The sequence below is a fragment of the Anguilla anguilla genome, chromosome 8 (genome assembly GCF_013347855.1).
Source record: "Anguilla anguilla isolate fAngAng1 chromosome 8, fAngAng1.pri, whole genome shotgun sequence".
Taxonomy (NCBI): Eukaryota; Metazoa; Chordata; class Actinopteri; order Anguilliformes; family Anguillidae; genus Anguilla; species Anguilla anguilla.
The window spans coordinates 54340166-54359711 of record NC_049208.1 but is presented as its reverse complement, the minus strand read 5'-3'; the positions used below and the strand labels follow the sequence as shown (position 1 = coordinate 54359711).

Below are 19546 nucleotides of genomic sequence, written 5' to 3'. Positions count from 1 at the left end.
TGACAAAATAATTTCTATGTGGACATTGCTGTGTGCTCTGGATATTTGTCATGCTGAAACAGGAAACTATTGGGGAAGCACAGAATCATCTAGAGTGTGATTGTATGCTGTAGCATTAAGATTTGCTTACACTGGTACTAAGGGGCCTAGCCCAAACCACGAAGAACAGCCCCAGACCAAGGGATGATACTTCTGGTCATACAGTGCATATATTATAATATAATGTATACTGGATTATATATATATATATATATATATATATATATATATATATATATATATATATAGTAGTCTATATATTGAATTTTCCTTTTCAATGGATCCCCGGGTCAAACATGAGCGGTCGTTCGTTGTCTCCTTTCCCGCAAGTCAGCTGACGGGTGCGTGTGCGTGAATGACGTCAGTCGGTGAGGGAGGCTGATGGTCTGAAATCGGACAGGCTGTCGAGCGCAACGACAGTGCGCAGGTTGAGCACAAAGACTGCAGTTTTAGAAGGATTTGTTGTCCAGCTCTCGGTACGAAAGTGAAAGGTTGGAAAAAATAAGGTCAGTCATATTCCTCCGCTGTAAATTTGTTATATATATGTGTGTGTGTGTGTATGTCCACATTTATTTAACATAAATATAAGCTATTCTGTAGAAAACATTCTAGAGTACGACCGTTTGCTAATATGCCTACTATAACTAAACCAAATGCCCGTAAGCACCTTTCAGTTAGCTATATTGTAGAATAATAGCAGGCGCTAAATGTATATTTTATTTTTTTAATGTGGAATTCGCTGTAGGTTACACATTTATTCGGTGTTATCAGATAATATTTGCGGTATTACGTCGTCATGGTGATTGGTCCATTCGGTTGTTCTGTATCCGTAGTCAGGTTATGATCCTGCTTGGACTAGCATAGCATGAACTAGCATGGCGTTACTAGAAATAGTTGGGGCTGGCGAACGAGCCTGGTGGCCTGGCGGTTCGCTGTAACTGGTGCATGTAAACTAGGGCACAACGAAATTAACATGAGCCAAAATATCAACAAATTTCCCATTGTAAGTAAACGTAATTTGCACGCAACGCAGTTAGTTTGTAAATTTTTTTTAAAGACGGTTCATTTTAATTGTAATGTACCGCTAGCAGGTTATTTAATAGCGAGCGGGGTTTGATAACAGTACCAGTATGGGTGTAGAAAACAATGGCGAAGAGCGTATCTGTGCTTTGAATTCAACAGGCTGCAATTATATACATCTGCCTCGTGGATTCATTTCCAAGCTTATATTTCAGCAAAGGCGCTTTTTATTTCCAGTCTGGGAATAAACATTTGATATCGTCAGAATTCGCGATGGTGAATTATAATCGTGTTAGCGGTTTGGCGAGGAGTCGGCTAGGCTGCATTTCGCTGAAAAGCTGGGTTATAGGTAAGGTTAAACGGTGTGACGATATAGCCAAATAAATATCAGTACAATTTGTGCGGGCTGTAAGAGTTCACTTTCATGAGACGGACGTCACAACCTAACGGGTGGTGGAGATGCGCTTTAATAAGCTACAACAGTTCCTTATCTGACCACACGATTTAACCTTCGGACAGTTTCTATCTGGTGCCTTTTATGTTGACATACGTAGTCGTAAATACTTGAATTTACATTTTGGGTGTGTATGACTGAAGAAAGAAAGCCATGTTTTATTCTGTCCCCCGCCCCGCCCCCTAGCCTGCCTGTTAATATCACGACATCACTACGGCGTCCTCCTGTCAGCGATAAAGAAACCTGACAGACCGGTGTTTTGTATATTTCTATAGTCACATCTATCGATCTTTGCTACCCTATCGGCAAATATTACCGCAAGTAAACTGTGCTATGTTAGTAGCCAAAAGCGATAGGCCTTTTTAACTTATAACTTACAATTACATTGTTATTTTCATAAATTCATCCAACAACGTTCAAAAACGTTCTTGCCTGGGTTTCGCAGAGACTTTGTAGCCAAAGAGGCAAAGGCTATTTCTTTCCTCTAATCGCAACTCTCTTTACATTAAGACAGCACTAACAATGCTACCAGCATGAATCCATCATTGAAGCTTTATACAAATAATATTCCTCGTGACATTATTGCCCCTTTAACAATTGGCAGCATATTTTGATGGCCTACATTTTCCCTATTAGAAAAGCCTACCATTGGTGTTTTATTGGAAATATCAATTAAAACAAATTGGTGCCATAAAGTACATAAAAGTGCCAAGCACAGCAGGATTATGCTGCCCTGTTGCTTGAAACAGGTCCTACATGAGTAAGGCCATTACAGCCTGACATGGCTGTACAGAGTATCCGAGTGGCCTATGCTACACGAACCCACGGTGACGTAACTGGTCAAATTCGCACTGCGTAGCCACACCTATATAGTATGTGCACCTGATTAAGTGGCCAATCACTGTATGCACATTGTTAATTAAATATCCCTTAAAGTGCGTCCTTGAAGTTATCAGTGTGCTCATGACTAAAATCAACGTCTGGCAATTTGGATAATAAACAGAATCGAACTGATAACAATAAGCTGGTTTGGTGGATAATATGCTTGAAGAATGGTTGAATTAACATGAGAACTAGAATGAAAGAAAAACCACACTAATGGTGAAAAAACATGCAAATAAAATCAACCCGTCAAAAAACCGAAAGTAGCATAAAATTATAGACACAAGAAAAATGACGTAATTTTGATGTCCACGTGTCAATACCCCTCTGTAGGAAAACTCCACGGGTAGGGTGAAATGTCAGAACACCAGCAGTCCCAGTTTTGTGAATCTTTTAAGAGTTGCCCAATTTCAGTCCAGATTTTCCCATTTTAATTGGGTCGTGACTGTGTTCGCATGTCCGTACGATAGGTCTACGTGTAAAAAAAAGACTGGTTTCATTGTTTTCCCGTAGCATTAGCTATCCCCTACCGTAGGTGGCGAGTTGTTATGAAACGATATTCTTAAAATACATTCGCAGGTTACAAAATCAAGGGAGTAAACTAATCTCCGAGATTCAGTCGTCCAGAAAGCGGATGTCCCCGTTACGTACCGACGGCAGCTGCAGGTGAAAGGTTTTTCCTGGGTGGGATATTGGCGCCATTCGCTCGTCCAGCGCTGGTCTGAAACGGAGAGAGAAACTTGCGGAGACCGTTTAATCCGTTGGGCCGTTTAATCAGCGAAAGATTAAAGACACAAGTTATGGGACAACACCAGCAGGGGTTCTGTAGCCCCGTTCTGATCCTATATTTTTAGATTGGCCATTATTCATCTTTCAACTCCTCATATTCCCAAAACGAGTTAGTTTTATTGAACATGTGCCCATGCTTTCAACATTTAGGACTTATGCATTTTAGCAGAATCTCCATCAATACATTAGTTACAAGTCTAACGTCCTTCAAAACGAATCTTTTAGCATAGCATATTGCAATAAATGAAGTCATTACACATTAATAGTTATCAATGATTGAAAGTCCTTAAATGAAAATGGAATATTACTTCCTTGTAACATGAATATCTGTGTCGGATAGTCAGAGGATGAACCTTCCATCACTGTGCATTAAACATGTTTAATAAACCGACCCTGTACTTCAGAGGCTGCAGGGCTACATCAGACTGAACTGAGCAGAGACCAGCCAATCACACACACACACAGTCAGAGACCAGCCAATCACACACACACAATCAGACCAGCCAATCACACACACACACGCACAGTCAGAGAGCAGCCAATCACACACACACACAATCAGAGACCAGCCAATTACACACTCACACACAGTCAGATACCAGACAATTACACACTCACACACAGTCAGAGACCAGACAATTACACACTCACACACAGTCAGAGACCAGCCAATTACACACTCACAGACAGTCAGAGACCAGACAGTCAGAGACCAGACAGTCACACACACACACACACACACACAATCAGAGACCAGACAATCTCACACTCACACACAGTCAGAGACCAGACAATCACACACACACACACACACAGTCAGAGACCAAACAATCACACACACACACAGTCAGAGACCAGCCAATTACACACTCACACACAATCAGAGACCAGCCAATTACACACTCACACACAGTCAGAGACAGACAATCACACACACACAGTCAGAGACTAGCCAATTACACACTCACACACAGTCAGAGACCAGCCAATCACACACTCACACACAGTCAGAGACCAGACAATCACACACTCACACACAGTCAGAGACCAGACAATCACACACACACACACACACAGTCAGAGACCAAACAATCACACACACACACAGTCAGAGACCAGCCAATTACACACTCACACAATCAGAGATCAGCCAATTACACACTCACACACAGTCAGAGACCAGACAATCACACACTCACACACAGTCAGAGACCAGACAATCACACACACACACAGTCAGAGACCAGACAATCACACACTCACACACAGTCAGAGACCAGACAATCACACACACACACACAATCAGAGACCGACCATTCACACACTAACACAATCAGAGACCAGCCAATCACACACACACACAATCAGAGATCAGCCAATCACACACACACACACACACACAATCAGAGACCGGCCAATCACACACACACACAATCAGAGACCAGCCAATCACACACTCACACAATTAGGGACCAGCCAATCACACACATACATGAAAAGAGACCAGCCAATCACACACACACACAGGCTGCTCAGGCCATGTTCATTTTAATGTTGGCATTTAACCAGCAGGCTCAGACAGAAGCTAATAAACAGGAAAGAAAATGCACCTCCTCTCTCTGGCCTGCAGAGGGTGCTGTGACTGGCCCGTGTGGGGGCTGGAGGGAGGGGGGCTGGAGGGGTTATAATCCATCTGTGTACCACACACAGCACAGGCAGTGGAAATAGAGGCAGACTTATTATCTGTGCTCACCTCCCCTAAGAGGATTTTTATCGTCCTCCTAACCGTTAATTACCAGAGTGACTGACTTGCTTCCTCTCAATTCCCCTCTTCTCCTACAGCGAGTCAGTCACTGACACACTGACACACATACACACACACAAGCACATGCACACACACACGCATGCACACACACACGAACAAACACACACACTCAAGCACATACACACAAACACACATACAGAAACAAAAACAGACACGCATAAGCACATACACACATACACACACATGAGCACATGCACACACACACACGAACAAACACACACACACACACAAACAAACACACACTCAAGCACATACACACAAACACACATACAGAAACAAAAACAGACAAAAAAACACACGCATAAGCACATACACACACAGACAAAAACACACACACACACACAAACAAACACACACTCAAGCACATACACACAAACACACATACAGAAACAAAAACAGACACGAAAACACACGCATAAGCACATACACACACCCCGACACAAACACACACACACACACACACATGCACAAACACACACACACTCAAGCACATACACACAAACACATGCACAGACACACAAACACACACAGGCACAGACACATACTACATATTTACATTACATTAATTTAGCAGGCATTCTTATCCAGTCTTATTTACAACATAAGTACTTATATTTGGATCTGAGATCAAAAGATGAACATGAGCCAAAAGTGCAGGCAATCGGCTTTTATTTCATGGTCCTTACACACGTGGGTGTTTTTACCTTTTAACAGAAACGGCTGTTTTCCTGTTGATTTTCCCCATTTTTAGCTATGCCAAATTAAGTCAACTGATGTTATAAAGTCTAGTAAATGGTAAATGGACTGCATTTATATAGCGCTTTACAATTGATGCCTCGCATTCACCAGAGCAATTAGGGGTTAGGTGACTTGCTCAGGGACACTTCGACATGCCCAGGGTGGGGGATCGAACCGGCAACCCTCCAACTGCCAGACAACTGCTTTTACCTCCTGAGCTATGTCGCCCCTATAACCGCTCTTACCCCCTGAGCTATGCCGCCCCTATAACTGCTCTTACCCCCTGAGCTATGTCGCCCCTATAACCGCTCTTACCCCCTGAGCTATGTCACCCCTATAACTGCTCTTACCCCCTGAGCTATGTCGCTCCTATAACTGCTCTTACCCCCTGAGCTATGTCGCCCCTATAACTGCTCTTACCCCCTGAGCTATGTCACCCCTATAACTGCTCTTACCCCCTGAGCTATGTCGCCCCTATAACTGCTCTTACCCCCTGAGCTATGTCACCCCTATAACCGCTCTTACCCCCTGAGCTATGTCGCCCCTATAACCGCTCTTACCCCCTGAGCTATGTCACCCCTATAACCGCTCTTACCCCCTGAGCTATGTCACCCCTATAACTGCTCTTACCCCCTGAGCTATGTCGCACCTATAACTGCTCTTACCCCCTGAGCTATGTCGCCCCTATAACTGCTCTTACCCCCTGAGCTATGTCGCCCCTATAACCGCTCTTACCCCCTGAGCTATGTCGCCCCTATAACTGCTCTTACCCCCTGAGCTATGTCGCCCCTATAACTGCTCTTACCCCCTGAGCTATGTCGCCCCTATAACCGCTCTTACCCCCTGAGCTGTCACCCCTATAACCGCTCTTACCCCCTGAGCTATGTCGCCCCTATAACTGCTCTTACCCCCTGAGCTATGTCGCCCCTATAACTGCTCTTACCCCCTGAGCTATGTCACCCCTATAACTGCTCTTACCCCCTGAGCTATGTCGCCCCTATAACTGCTCTTACCCCCTGAGCTATGTCGCCCCTATAACTGCTCTTACCCCCTGAGCTATGTCGTAGTATTTTCATTTAATGTTAGCAGTTGTCTGACTCCAAAATAGTGTTCCAACCTTTCCTCTGGGCTAACAGTTATGCATAGGTGGAGGAGACTGCTGTCCACCAGTAGTGTTTCTCCATATGGATCCCTGTCTGTCTAGGTAGATGTGGGCGTGCCTCTGGCTTGCGTAGCCTGCATAAATACAGTCCTGCTGCAACACTAGTATATAGGCAAGTAACAATGGGGTGCAGATATCCTGAGTTCTGCCTGTACGTTAGGCCCTTAAAACTGCTAGGTGTGCGGTGGTAGGAGTCAAAGAGGAAGGCCAGGTTCAAATGAATGCAGTTTATTGTTCAGTGTGTTTAGTAATAATGACAATATACAATGGTGCAGAATGCGCGTGGTTAACTGGCTGTACGCATATGCATCTGCGAGTCTCCCTGAACCATTACACCGCTCCACCGCTCCCGTTAACCTTTGCAGCTGAGAAACCAGCTTATTCCCCATGACACTGGCTTTCCAACAATACAAAACATGGTTACACTGTATTACGGAGAACCTAAGTTTTACGCAATGCCGATACAATCAGATGTTTTGCAACTGAGCGCTGTCTCTTCATCACATTTGTTGACTCCCTGTCAGCACAGTAAACTGTGTCTGTTTTCTTCAGTGGTCTGATAAGAGGCACACTTCTGTGAACTTCCCTAAAACTGCAGCCACTTTCAGTTGGAGTTAAACCTGCAGACGCCGCGGCCCTCCAGGACTGGAGTTAAACTTGCAGGCACTGCGGCCCTCCAGGACTGGAGTTAAACCTGCAGACACTGCAGCCCTCCAGGACTGGAGTTAAACCTGCAGACACTGCGGCCCTCCAGGACTGGAGTTAAACCTGCAGACACTGCGGCTCTCCAGGACTGGAGTTAAACCTGCAGACACTGCGGCCCTCCAGGACTGGAGTTAAATCTGCAGACACTGCGGCCCTCCAGGACTGGAGTTAAACCTGCAGGCGCTGCGGCCCTCCAGGACATGGAGTTAAACCTGCAGACGCTGCGGCCCTCCAGGACTGGAGTTAAACCTGCAGGCACTGCGGACCTCCAGGACTGGAGTTAAACCTGCAGACGTTGCGGCCCTCCAGGACTGGAGTTAAACCTGCAGATGCTGCGGCCCTCCAGGACTGGAGGTAAACCTGCAGGCGCTGCGGCCCTCCAGGACTGGAGGTAAACCTGCAGGCGCTGCGGCCCTCCAGGACTGGAGGTAAACCTGCAGGCACTGCGGCCCTCCAGGACTGGAGCTCTCTGCTTGAAGCTTGTTGATGAATGCACTGGACTGAGACAGTGAATAAGGGAGAGGGAGTGGGATGGAGGGAGAGAGGGAGGGAGGAGTCCAGAAAAGAGACAGATGGGATTAAAGAGACAGAGGAAGTAGGGCAGAGTTATATAATCATGCTGGTATCCATTCTGCTTTATAAAGGGGGGGGGGGTGAGATGGTGGGGGAAGAGAAAATTACAGAAGAGATGGAGAATGGATAGGAGGTGGGGAAGGGGGGATAGAGAAAAGGAGGGGGGAATAGAGTCGTTTGGGCCCATGATGCTGTGGGGCCATCGTCATGGTAACAGTAACACATGAACTGGTGGCTCCTGTTTCATAGCCCCAGAGACAGGGAAGAGAGGAGGAGGTCTGTCACACACACTACACACACACACTTATACACCACACTCTCACTTACACTCACACACTCAGTACACACACCAAATACACACACATTCTCATTAAACACACTTGCTACACACACACCCCATGCACACACCACACACTTACATTCACTCGTGACTCACACCACACACTTACATTCACTCATTACGCACACACACCACACACACACTCATTACGCACATGATGATGTACAGGTGTGTTTTGGTGACGCTGTTGCGGGTTCGATGGTGATGTACAGGTGTGTTTGGGTGACGCTGTTGCGGGTTCGATGGTGATGTGCAGGTGTGTTTGGGTGACGCTGTTGCGGGTTCGATGGTGATGTACAGGTGTGTTTGGGTGACGCTGTTGCGGGTTCGATGGTGAAGTACAGGTGTGTTTGGGTGACGCTGTTGCGGGTTCGATGGTGATGTGCAGGTGTCTTGTCTCCTCTGCAGGCAGCACACGGCCATGTCCAAGGATAAGAGCAGCTACCCTGTGATGGGGGAGACCAACCCTTTGCACAACTCCGTGTTCGGACAGCCCAGCCCCACCAGCTTCGCCATGCCCCCCCCCAACTACAGCCAGGCCCCCCCCCGGGGGCGCACCCTACCCCTCGCCCGCTGCCTTCGTGCAGCCGGGGTTTGGCCCCGCCCCCTACCCGCAGATGCCCTATCCTCCGGGCCCTTACCAGCAGGCCCCGCCCCAACCAGACTTCGCTGCTGGGTCCACCGGTGAGTACACACAACCCCAACCAGTCTGAGCCGGTTTTTCTCCCTCTTCCCCTTTCTCTCTCTCTCTCTCTCTCTCTCTCTCTCTCTCTCTCTCTCTCGCTCTCCCTCTTCCCCTTTCTCTCCCCCTTTCTCTCTCTCTCTCTCGCTCTCCCTCTCCCCCTGTCGCTCTCTCTCTCTCTTCCTATGGGGGTCTAGTGCTCACTAGTGTCAGAGGGTAGTTCTGCATTGTGGCTAATCTGTCTTGTCAGGTAGGTACGCGCTATAATTTCCTGTAAGGGTGCACTGTCACTTCCTGTACGGCTGTTGCTTCCTTCTTCGTGTGGCTTCAGTATTAGGAAATCTCCTGAACGCTGAAAGTACTGCCCGTCTGTGCAAGGTGCCTTGGATAAGATGCTGAATAACATGATCTAAAGTGATGCTTATTATTATAAGTGATTCCTTTATGTGTATCACTGCACATTTGCAGTAACAAAACAGGTGTTTCAATTTCAGCTCCTCTGAACAACCCTGGTTACCACGGTGATGTACCTCCATCTTACTATGGCAACGAGGAGTTCAGCAGCTCAGGCTTTGAGGACAAGTCAATTCGGCAGGCCTTCATACGCAAGGTAAGGCCCCCCATGAACACTATACCTGTGTGAAACACCTGAACACCGCACCTGTACACTACACCTGTGTGAAACACCTGAACACTGCACCTGTACACTACACCTGTGTGAAACACCTGAACACTGCACCTGTACACTACGCCTATGACAAACACCTGAACACCGCACCTGTACACTATGCCCATGTGAAACTCCTGAACACTGTACCTGTGCTGCATATCTGAACACCCCACCTGTACAGCACCCCTGTCCCGCACACCTGAACACGCACCTGTACAGCACACTGGAACACGCACCTGTACAGCACACTGGAACACGCACCTGTACACTACGCCCATGTGAAACACCTGAACACCGCACCTGTGCAGCACACCTGAACACCACACCTGTGCAGCACCCCTGTACCGCACACCTGAACACCGCGCCTGTGCAGCACACCTGTACCGCACACCTGAACACCACACCTGTGCAGCACACCTGTCCGTGTGTTGCAGGTGTTTCTGGTCCTGACCGTCCAGCTGCTGGTCACCTTCTCCTTCGTGGCGGTCTTCACCTTTGTGGACGATGCCAAGCGCTTCGTGCGGATGAACCCGTGGACGTACTACGTGTCCTACGCCATCTTCTTCGTCACCCTCATCGTGCTCAGCTGCTGCGGAGAATTTCGCCGCAAACACCCCTGGAACCTGGTGGCGTTGGTACGGCCCGGCTGGACTGGGGGGAGCGAGGGTGGGGGTGGGGAGGGGGTTTCCATGGGGAACAAGGCCGACAACATGCAGAAACTGACCTCATGAGCACTCTGTAAAAGTAAGATGACGGCAAGTTTAATTTAATTTTACTTATTCGTTTATTTGACAGGAACTATTGCACATTAAAACATAAGGGGCTCTTTGGGTGATTACAGACACGGGGCCCCTAGAGTGACGGGATCACAGACACGGGCCCCCTCTGTGGTGCTGACTGAGACGCTGTTCTGTGGTGCTGATTGGAGACGCTGTTCTGTGGTGCTGACTGAGACGCTGTTCTGTGGTGCTGACTGAGACGCTGTTGTGTGTGTCCTGCAGTCCATCCTGACGCTCAGTCTGTCCTACATGGTGGGGATGATCGCCAGCTTCTACGACACGGACTCCGTCATCATGGCTGTGGGCATCACGGCTGTAGTGTGCTTCACTGTGGTCCTCTTCTCTCTGCAGGTCAGTCTCTCTCTCTCTCTCTCTCTCACACTCCCTCGCTTCCCCATCTCTCTGCAGATCAGTCTCTCTCTCACACTCTCTCTCATACACTCTGTGATGAGTGGAGTTACTCCTCTCTCTAATCTGTCCTGAGGCTGTCTACACGGCTGAACTCTTTAGTTCAGATCAGACCTGAACTAGCAGCCAGATCTTCTCCAGTAGTTCTCAAGTAGCATTATGTGAGAACTGCATTATGATAAAAACCCTTTCCTTTTTTCACTTTGATGAAACCGTTCCTGTCATGTGACCTAAAACAGAGCAAATACGACTTCACTTCCTGTCGGGGGGTCCTGTTCGTCTGCCTCATCGTGCTGCTGCTCTTCTCCTTCCTCTGCATCTTCATTCGCCACCGGATCCTGCACATCGTCTACGCGTCCCTGGGAGCGCTGCTCTTCACCTGCGTGAGTCACACACACCTTAACACCGCACCTTAACACTGCACCTAAGCACTTCACTCACACATGCCTTAACACTGCACCTAAGCACTGCACTCACCCGTGCCTTAACACTGCACCTCAACACTGCACCTTAACACTGCCCTTAAACACTGCACTCACCCGCGCCTTAACTCTGCATTCACCCGCACCTTAACACTATGCCTTAACACTGCACCTAAGCACTGCACTCACCCGTGCCTTAACACTGCACCTAAGCACTGCACTCACCCGTGCCTTAACACTGCACCTCAACATTGCACCTTAACACTGCACCTAAGCACTTCACTCACACATGCCTTAACACTGCACCTAAGCACTGCACTCACCCGTGCCTTAACACTGCACCTCAACACTGCACCTTAACACTGCCCTTAAACACTGCACTCACCCGCGCCTTAACTCTGCATTCACCCGCACCTTAACACTATGCCTTAACACTGCACCTAAGCACTGCACTCACCCGTGCCTTAACACTGCACCTAAGCACTGCACTCACCCGTGCCTTAACACTGCACCTCAACATTGCACCTTAACACTGCACCTAAGCACTTCACTCACACATGCCTTAACACTGCACCTAAGCACTGCACTCACCCGTGCCTTAACACTGCACCTCAACACTGCACCTTAACACTGCCCTTAAACACTGCACTCACCCGCGCCTTAACTCTGCATTCACCCGCACCTTAACACTATGCCTTAACACTGCACCTAAGCACTGCACTCACCCGTGCCTTAACACTGCACCTAAGCACTGCACTCACCCGCGCCTTAACACTGGACCTTAACACTGCACCTAAGCACTGCACTCACCCGCGCCTTAACACTGCACCTTAACACCACACCCTAACACCGCACCTCAACACTGCCCCTAAACACTGCACTCACCCGCACCTTAACACTACGCCTTAACACTGCACCCTAACACGTCGCTCACCCACACCTTAACAATACACTCATCCACACCTTAACACCACACCTTAACACTGCACCTTAACACTGTATTCTGAAGCTATTCTTGCGATTGCTATAACCAAGTGAACTTCCGTGAATCTTTAAGTAATTTTTTTTGGCAGCTTGACTTCTACCCAACAATGCGTCTGCTAAATTAGTCCCGTTCACCAGACACTGAAATAATCCGCCCACAGACCCCGGCGTGCTGCATGTATGATGTGCTTATAATGTGTGTGTGCGTAATTTACGTATGATCTGTGCGTAATGTGTTCAGAATGTGTATAATGTGTGCGTAATTTACGTATGATCTGTGCGTAATGTGTTTATAATGTGTATAATGTGTGCGTAATTTACGTATGATCTGTGCGTAATGTGTTTATTTGCAGTTCTTGGCTGTGGACACCCAACTGTTGCTGGGAAACAAGAAACTGGCTTTGAGCCCGGAGGAGTACATCTTTGCCGCGCTGAATCTCTACACCGACATCATCAACATCTTCCTGTTCATCCTGGCCATTGTGGGCCGGGCGCGCGATTGAGCGCCCCCTAGGGGACAGGATGCACGTCTTCTCCACACCCTTCAGAGGCCAGGCTTGAAAAAAAAAAAAAAAAACACTCTTCACTAATTTTCACTCAGTCACAGCCCGAAAAAGTTTTGGATTGCCGGTCGGTTTTTGTCTTTGATTGCACCACTCTGTGGAATTTGTGGTTCCTCTGCAGAGTGAAGTCTAAGTCCCTAATTCACAACCCAACCCCCTTCCAGCCCCACCCCACTGTGCCTGACCCACCCTCCCCCCTCTCTGCAGTGTAGGCTGTTTATGTTGTTTTTGTATAATAACTGATGTGGACAGTGTTTTTTTGTGTTTGTAAGAAGACTATGCGTTTGCTTGTGATTTGACTTCTGACCCACAGGTAGGAGTGGGTAGACAGGCAGCTCCTGATCAGTTTTATTAATATGAATAAGTTATGATGTTGTGATTTATTTATTGACCTGTAGGGCTGTATGTAGCATGCAACTGCAACCCTCCAACAAACATTCCAACAACCTCCCTGCAACCCTCCCACAACCCCCTCACTACCCTCCAACAACCTCCTCACTACCCTCCAACAAACATTCCAACAACCCCCCTGCAACCCTCCACCAACCTCCCTGCAACCCTCCAACAACATTCCAACAACCTCCTCGCAACCCTCCCACAACCCCCTCACTACCCTCCAACAACATTCCAACAACCACCCCGCCATCCTATAACAAACACACCAGCAACAATCCAATAACCTCCCAGCAACCCTCCCACAACCCCCCTGTAACCCTCCCACAACCCCGCCGCAACCCTCAAACAGCCCCACATCCCCCCTGAACCCCCCACTCTACATCTCTGGCCTTGGGCCAGCACTGCTGTTCCTGGGAGGGGGCAGTAGCAGAGGCAGTGGTGACTTCCTGGACCCCTGGATGGGCTTGGAACATAGTCTGTACAAAAATATGTACACTGTTGCAGTCACTGTAACCTCGCCCATTGACTCTCATTGGCTTGGTGAAAAAGGTTTTGAAGTCTGGGAAGTGTAGTTCATGGGCGCCGACATGTTGTCCAAGTTGGAGCCAGAGACTGCGCAGTAGGGACTTGAAGTCCAGACTCGGTAGTGACGCAAACCCTAAATCTACAATGCGTCAGGACAGGATATGGCGTAACCCTATATCTCCAGTGCGTCAGGACAGGATATGATGTCACCCTAAATCTCCGGTGCGTCAGGACAGGATATGATGTAACCCTAAATCTCCAGTGCGTCAGGACAGGATATGGCATAACCCTATATCTCCAGTGCGTCAGGACAGGATATGATGTCACCCTATATCTCCAGTGCGTCAGGACAGGATATGATGTAACCCTAAATCTCCAGTGCGTCAGGGCAGGATATGATGTAACCCTAAATCTCCAGTGCGTCAGGACAGGATATGATGTAACCCTAAATCACACACAGTGTCAGGGCAGGATATGATGTAACCCTAAATCTCCAGTGCGTCAGGACAGGATATGATGTAACCCTAAATCTCCAGTGCGTCAGGACAGGATATGATGTAACCCTAAATCTCCAGTGCGTCAGGACAGGATATGATGTAACCTAAATCTCCAGTGCGTCAGGACAGGATATGATGTAACCCTAAATCACACACAGTCTCAGCAGTGCGGTGCTCTTGCAGCCTCTCATCGTAGCGGTGTGAAGGCAGCGTTAGGGCTCATCCGCGTGGGGAGCAGGGACCAGCTACGCTAGCTGCTACAGCACACACTGCAGCCCTCTATCTTCACCCCTTAACTCCTCCTGCATTTCTGTCCATTTCCAGCAGAAAGGTCAGTGTGCTTCTGAGTTGTAGAGTAAAATATTCAGTTTTGCTTCCTGTAAATTTGCATTTTATTCCTGCAATGTTCTTCACTTTTAAAACAAATAAAGCTAAACCTGAAACAACCCGGAGCACAACGTGAGTGCTGTTTAAAGCGTGTGTGTGTGTGTGTGTGTGTGTGTGTGTGCGTGTGTGTGTGTGTGTGTGTGTGTGCGTGTGTGTGTGTCTGCGTGCGTGTCTGCACGCGTGTGTGTCTGCGTGTGTGTGTGTGTGTGCGCGCGCGTGTGTGTCTGCGTGCGTGTCTGCACGCGTGTGTGTGTGTGTGCGTGTCTGCACGCGTGTGTGTGTGTGTGTGTGTCTGCGTGCGCGTCTGCGTTATATGCTTGCTGAAATATTTTGTTGACTGTGCAGGTAACATGACACATTTGGGTCTGAAATGTAAAGATAAATTTGCTTGGTTCCAAGAACAGCATTTTAATGAACACTAGACAAAATGAGCATAACTGGTAAAAAAAAAAAAAAGGTAATAACTGGCCTGAATACAATCAGAAATAGGGGAAAATGAAGGGCTTCTGACATGTTGAGCGCTGTATACTGAACGGGACAGGGAAGAGAGGAGGAGGAGGAGGCAGGTAAACTCACGGCTGATTTCTGTACAGGCTGAAGCAGTCCCACCACCAGCACAATTTAACAGCATAACCGCTGCCATGGCTGCCCCACGACATATCTACTTAGTGTCTGGAAAAACCGAGCAAGTCAAACCTCTGAACTATAAAAATTTGAAACCCAATTTGACACCATGTTCGTCATTCACACGAGACTACGTTTAGCTGCACTGCCTCAGCTGGCCAGCAGGTGGCGGCGAAGGGCAGGTCAGAAAGGGCGATTGCGGGCCACCATCTGCAGGAGGGTAGAGGTGATCTTTTCCAGGGAGGCTGAGTTTTCGGGGCCGCTATGACCCCGCTGCGGGGGGGTTGGGGGAAGGGGCAGGCGGGGGTCAAACTCCGAAGTGGGCTGCATCCTGTCTAGCCTCTGCTTGGGTGACCATACATCTGGGAGAGAGGAGGATTGTGGGTAATTATGCACGCCACGTCGAACAGGACTTCTTTTGGTATCAGGAGCGGCCTTTCCAAAAACATCTGAAAAGATAAGCATAACAGTGCAGTTAGACCATCACGTAATGTATTACTTAAACTATAAAATATGGAGAGTCATAGCATGTTTCTCTCTTCTAGAAGCAATTCGACACCATAAAACATCCATTAGACAGCAAAGTCTCTAGAAAGAACTGGTCTCTTAATAGCTGTGAACAAAATTTTTTGCAATGAAACACAGGTCAAAAATAATACATCACCATGGTAACAGGAAGGTAGTTTGCCAAGTTCCTACGGCAATGCAGCTAATGTACGGAAGCTAACTTTGGTCATGAAAGCAATGCACTATTCTGATAAATTTAAATGAGATCGTTATTAAAGGAGCCAAGCGCTTGCTGGGATTTTAAAAGCACAGGTTACTGTTCTTTTGACTTTTTACATTTGAGTTTTAGTGTACATTTTACACTTTTTAGACCAGTGGTAACCAACCTTGTTCTTGGAGATCCATGCGTTGTTGGTTTTCATTCCGACCCTAATTTGGCACACCTGACTCTACCAATTAGCAGCTCAACGAGATCGCTAGCCGTAGAGTCAGGTGTGGGATGAGGTGTCGAGGTCGGAATGAAACCTCACAGCATGTCAGATCTCCAGGAACAAGGTCAGTTACCACTGGCCTAGACAGTTTTTTGATATTTAAGATATTTAAAATAATATCAAAAGACCCCAGAAAGTGAACCATCCCATTAAACGGGGTCAGGAAAATGTCGGAAAGACAGTTTAGGATACGTTTGATGCAAACAAAATGGGTACATAGCCCAACCAGAATGACTAAAACAAGCGATATGAACACACTGACTGTGAGCTCACTCTTACACTTCTAGCATGTTTAAAGGAAAAGGCCACTGGAAAAGGCCACCAGCAGCTTCAGACGTGTTTGAAAATTTTTAAGTTCATGGCTTTCTGCTGTATCTATAAACACCAAGTCTTCCGTTGCAAGCAATTAAACGGTCAAGCTACTAAATGAAGATTTAATACCTTTACCTTCATATGAATCTCGATGTGTAGCTCTGGGATCTGATCTCTCACGTGATCGTACAGGATCATAGTGATCTTTTCGGCCTCTTCCACAATCCTCATAGCGGTCTTGTGAATCTCTCTGACCTCTTCCAAGGTGATCTTGTTGACCTCTCTGACCCCTTTCAAAGTGATCCTGTGAATCTCTCCGACCTCTTCCAAGGTGATCTTGTTGATCTCTCTGACCCCTTTCAAAGTGATCTTGTGAATCTCTTTGACCTCTTTCAAAGCGATCTTGTGAATCTTTCCGACCTCTTTCAAAGTGATCTTGTGAATCTCTCCAACCTTTTTCAAAGCGATCTTGTGAATCTCTCTGATCTCTTCCAAGGTGATCTTGTTGATCTCTCTGACCCCTTTCAAAGTGATCTTTTGAATCTCTCCGACCTCTTCCAAGGTGATCTTGTTGATCTCTCTGACCCCTTTCAAAGTGATCTTGTGAATCTCTTTGACCGCTTTCAAAGCGATCTTGTGAATCTCTCTCACCTCTTCCCTGGTGATCTTGTGGATCTCTCTGTCCTCTTCCAAAGTGATCTTGTGGATCTCTCCAACCTTTTTCAAACCGACCTTGTGGATCTCTCCGCCCCCTTTCAATGTGATCTTGTGGATCTCTCAGACCCCTTTCATAATGATCCTGTGGATCACTCTGACCCCTTTCATAGTGATCTTGTGGATCTTGGAAGGCTGTGATCACATGACTGTGGTCGGTTGAAGGTCCTTGTTGCTGGGAGCTCAGGTGATTATAATCTCTGTAAAAACCTGATAGGCTTTTCCTCCCAGCCTGGGAGAGGAAAAACAAAGACAACCATTAAACATCTCCATCACTCACACTCACACATTCTACACATACACACACACTCTACACACACAGTACACACACACACACACTGTACACACACTCTACACATACACACACACTCTACACACACAGTACACATACACATTCTACACACACTGTACACACCTGCATGTGCACGCACACACACGCACTACATACTGTACACACACACACACTCTACACATACACACTACACACACTCTACACACCTGCACACTACACACTGTACACACACACACAATACACACACTGTACACACACACACACTCTACACATACACACACTGCACACACACGTTATATAAAATTACTCTACACACACACACACACATGCACCAACACACATACACATACACGCACTACACACACACACACACACACACACACTTTCGCTTACCCTTTCCCTTTGAGATTTGTTGGCTTGAAACTCTCTCAGCAGATTACACAGTTTTTCTTTGATGAAGTTGGCTTCTTCCACACTTCCGATGTCGATGTTCCTCTGCAGTTAGGCCAGGATGAAACATGCATTGCTCATCAGACTCAAACCCGCAACATTTCCACAGACTACACAGCGCAAAGACAAAGACCCGACTGGAAGTATGCCAGCTAAGGAGGATTACAGCGCCCTCACCAGGTCATCCAGCACATCGCCGCTTTCAGAAACCATCCCCTGGAAATCCACCTGAACATAAAAACAGCAGTCAACACCTCCACCTGCCACACACACCTCCTCCTCCTAGACCTCCACCTGCCACACATCTCCTCCTACACCTCCACCTGCCACACACACCTCCTCCTCCTAGACCTCCACCTGCCACACATCTCCTACACCTCCACCTGCCACACAACTCCACCTGCCACACACACCTACCCCTCCTATACCTCCACCTGCCACACACACCTACTCCTCCTATACCTCCACCTATCACACATCTCTTCCTTCTACACCTCCACCTGCCACACATACCTCAGAGCTTCAGTAACACACCTTTCCAAAGTTCAGAAGATCCAGTTTCAGCTTCTTTGGGTCCAGTCCTGCCTCCCTGCAGGTTAAACAATCAGGAAAATTTTATTTCCCACAGTAGAACTGAAAATGAACAGGTATGAATGTGTGAACAAAAGGATTGGGGAAAAGGGTATTGTTGTGCTCTAACCTGCTCAGTGTTGGGTATCTCTCTAACCTGCTCAGTGTTGGGTATCTCTCTAAGCTGTTCAGTGTTGGGTATCTGTCTAAGCTGCTCAGTGTTGGGTCTCCCTCTAACCTGCTCAGTGTTGGGTCTCCCTCTAACCTGCTCAGTGTTGGGTATTGCTCTAACCTGCTCAGTGTTGGGTCTCCCTCTAACATGCTCAGTGTTGGGTGTTGTTCTAAGCTACTCAGTGTTGGGTATTGCTCTAACCTGCTCGGTGTTGGGTACTGCTCCAACCTGCTCGGCTCTGTGTCCTGGGAAAACCGACTGACTCTTCTTTTCTCTCCAGCTCCAGACAGGAAGCGCCTGAATGTTTCTGGAAGCTCGTTCACAGTGGTGGGCCCCCCCCTCGCTGAGGGCCCCTCCCTGGCTGGGGGCCCTCTCAGCCACTCCGTTCCTTCCACTTCCTGCTCAGAGTTCCCAGCATTCCTTTGGCCACCACTCACCCTCACATCTCTGCCTGGCTCCGCATAGCTATAAGCCCCGCCCCTACTATCTTCCCCTTTATAAGCCCCACCCCTCCTCTCTTCGCCTTCATAAGCCCCTCCCCTCCTCCCTTTCCCTTCATAAACCCCACCCCTCC

The 19546-nt window shown here is 47.8% G+C and overlaps 2 protein-coding genes and 1 long non-coding RNA gene across 3 annotated transcripts; 1 reads left to right on the top strand and 2 right to left on the bottom strand.

Annotated features, from left to right (window-relative positions):
• Positions 1-392: 392 nt before the first annotated feature.
• Positions 393-13092, top strand: grinaa (glutamate receptor, ionotropic, N-methyl D-aspartate-associated protein 1a (glutamate binding)). The gene is given in 8 exon segments (XM_035430600.1): positions 393-545; positions 8936-9071; positions 9073-9211; positions 9704-9819; positions 10314-10514; positions 10881-11009; positions 11306-11449; positions 12826-13092. Coding segments are annotated over 7 exon segments (1002 nt in total). The 5' UTR covers positions 393-545; positions 8936-8948; the 3' UTR covers positions 12976-13092.
• LOC118234184 lies at positions 10640-12832 on the bottom strand. Its single transcript, XR_004766638.1, has 2 exons — positions 12269-12832; positions 10640-12232 (listed from the first exon to the last, which is right to left on the bottom strand). It is a non-coding gene; the product is annotated as an uncharacterized LOC118234184 (long non-coding RNA).
• Positions 13093-15213: 2121 nt separating the features above from the next.
• LOC118234250 (uncharacterized protein PF11_0207-like) lies at positions 15214-18443 on the bottom strand. Its single transcript, XM_035430658.1, has 5 exons — positions 18408-18443; positions 18174-18275; positions 17639-17720; positions 16910-17550; positions 15214-15913 (listed from the first exon to the last, which is right to left on the bottom strand). The coding sequence occupies exons 1-5, from the start codon at positions 18441-18443 to the stop codon at positions 15800-15802; spliced, it is 975 nt and encodes a 324-aa protein (XP_035286549.1). The 3' UTR covers positions 15214-15799.
• Positions 18444-19546: the final 1103 nt, after the last annotated feature.

Excerpts from the sequence above, each read along its gene's own strand:
- LOC118234250 (XM_035430658.1), bottom strand. The coding sequence starts at position 18,443 with ATGGTTTCTGAAAGCGGCGATGTGCTGGATGACCTG. Across the intron at positions 18,276-18,407 it reads GCGATGTGCTGGATGACCTG|AGGAACATCGACATCGGAAG; the intron begins GTGAGGGCGCTG and ends GCCTAACTGCAG. Across the intron at positions 17,551-17,638 it reads AGGACCTTCAACCGACCACA|AGATCCACAAGATCACATTG; the intron begins GTCATGTGATCA and ends AAGGGGTCTGAG.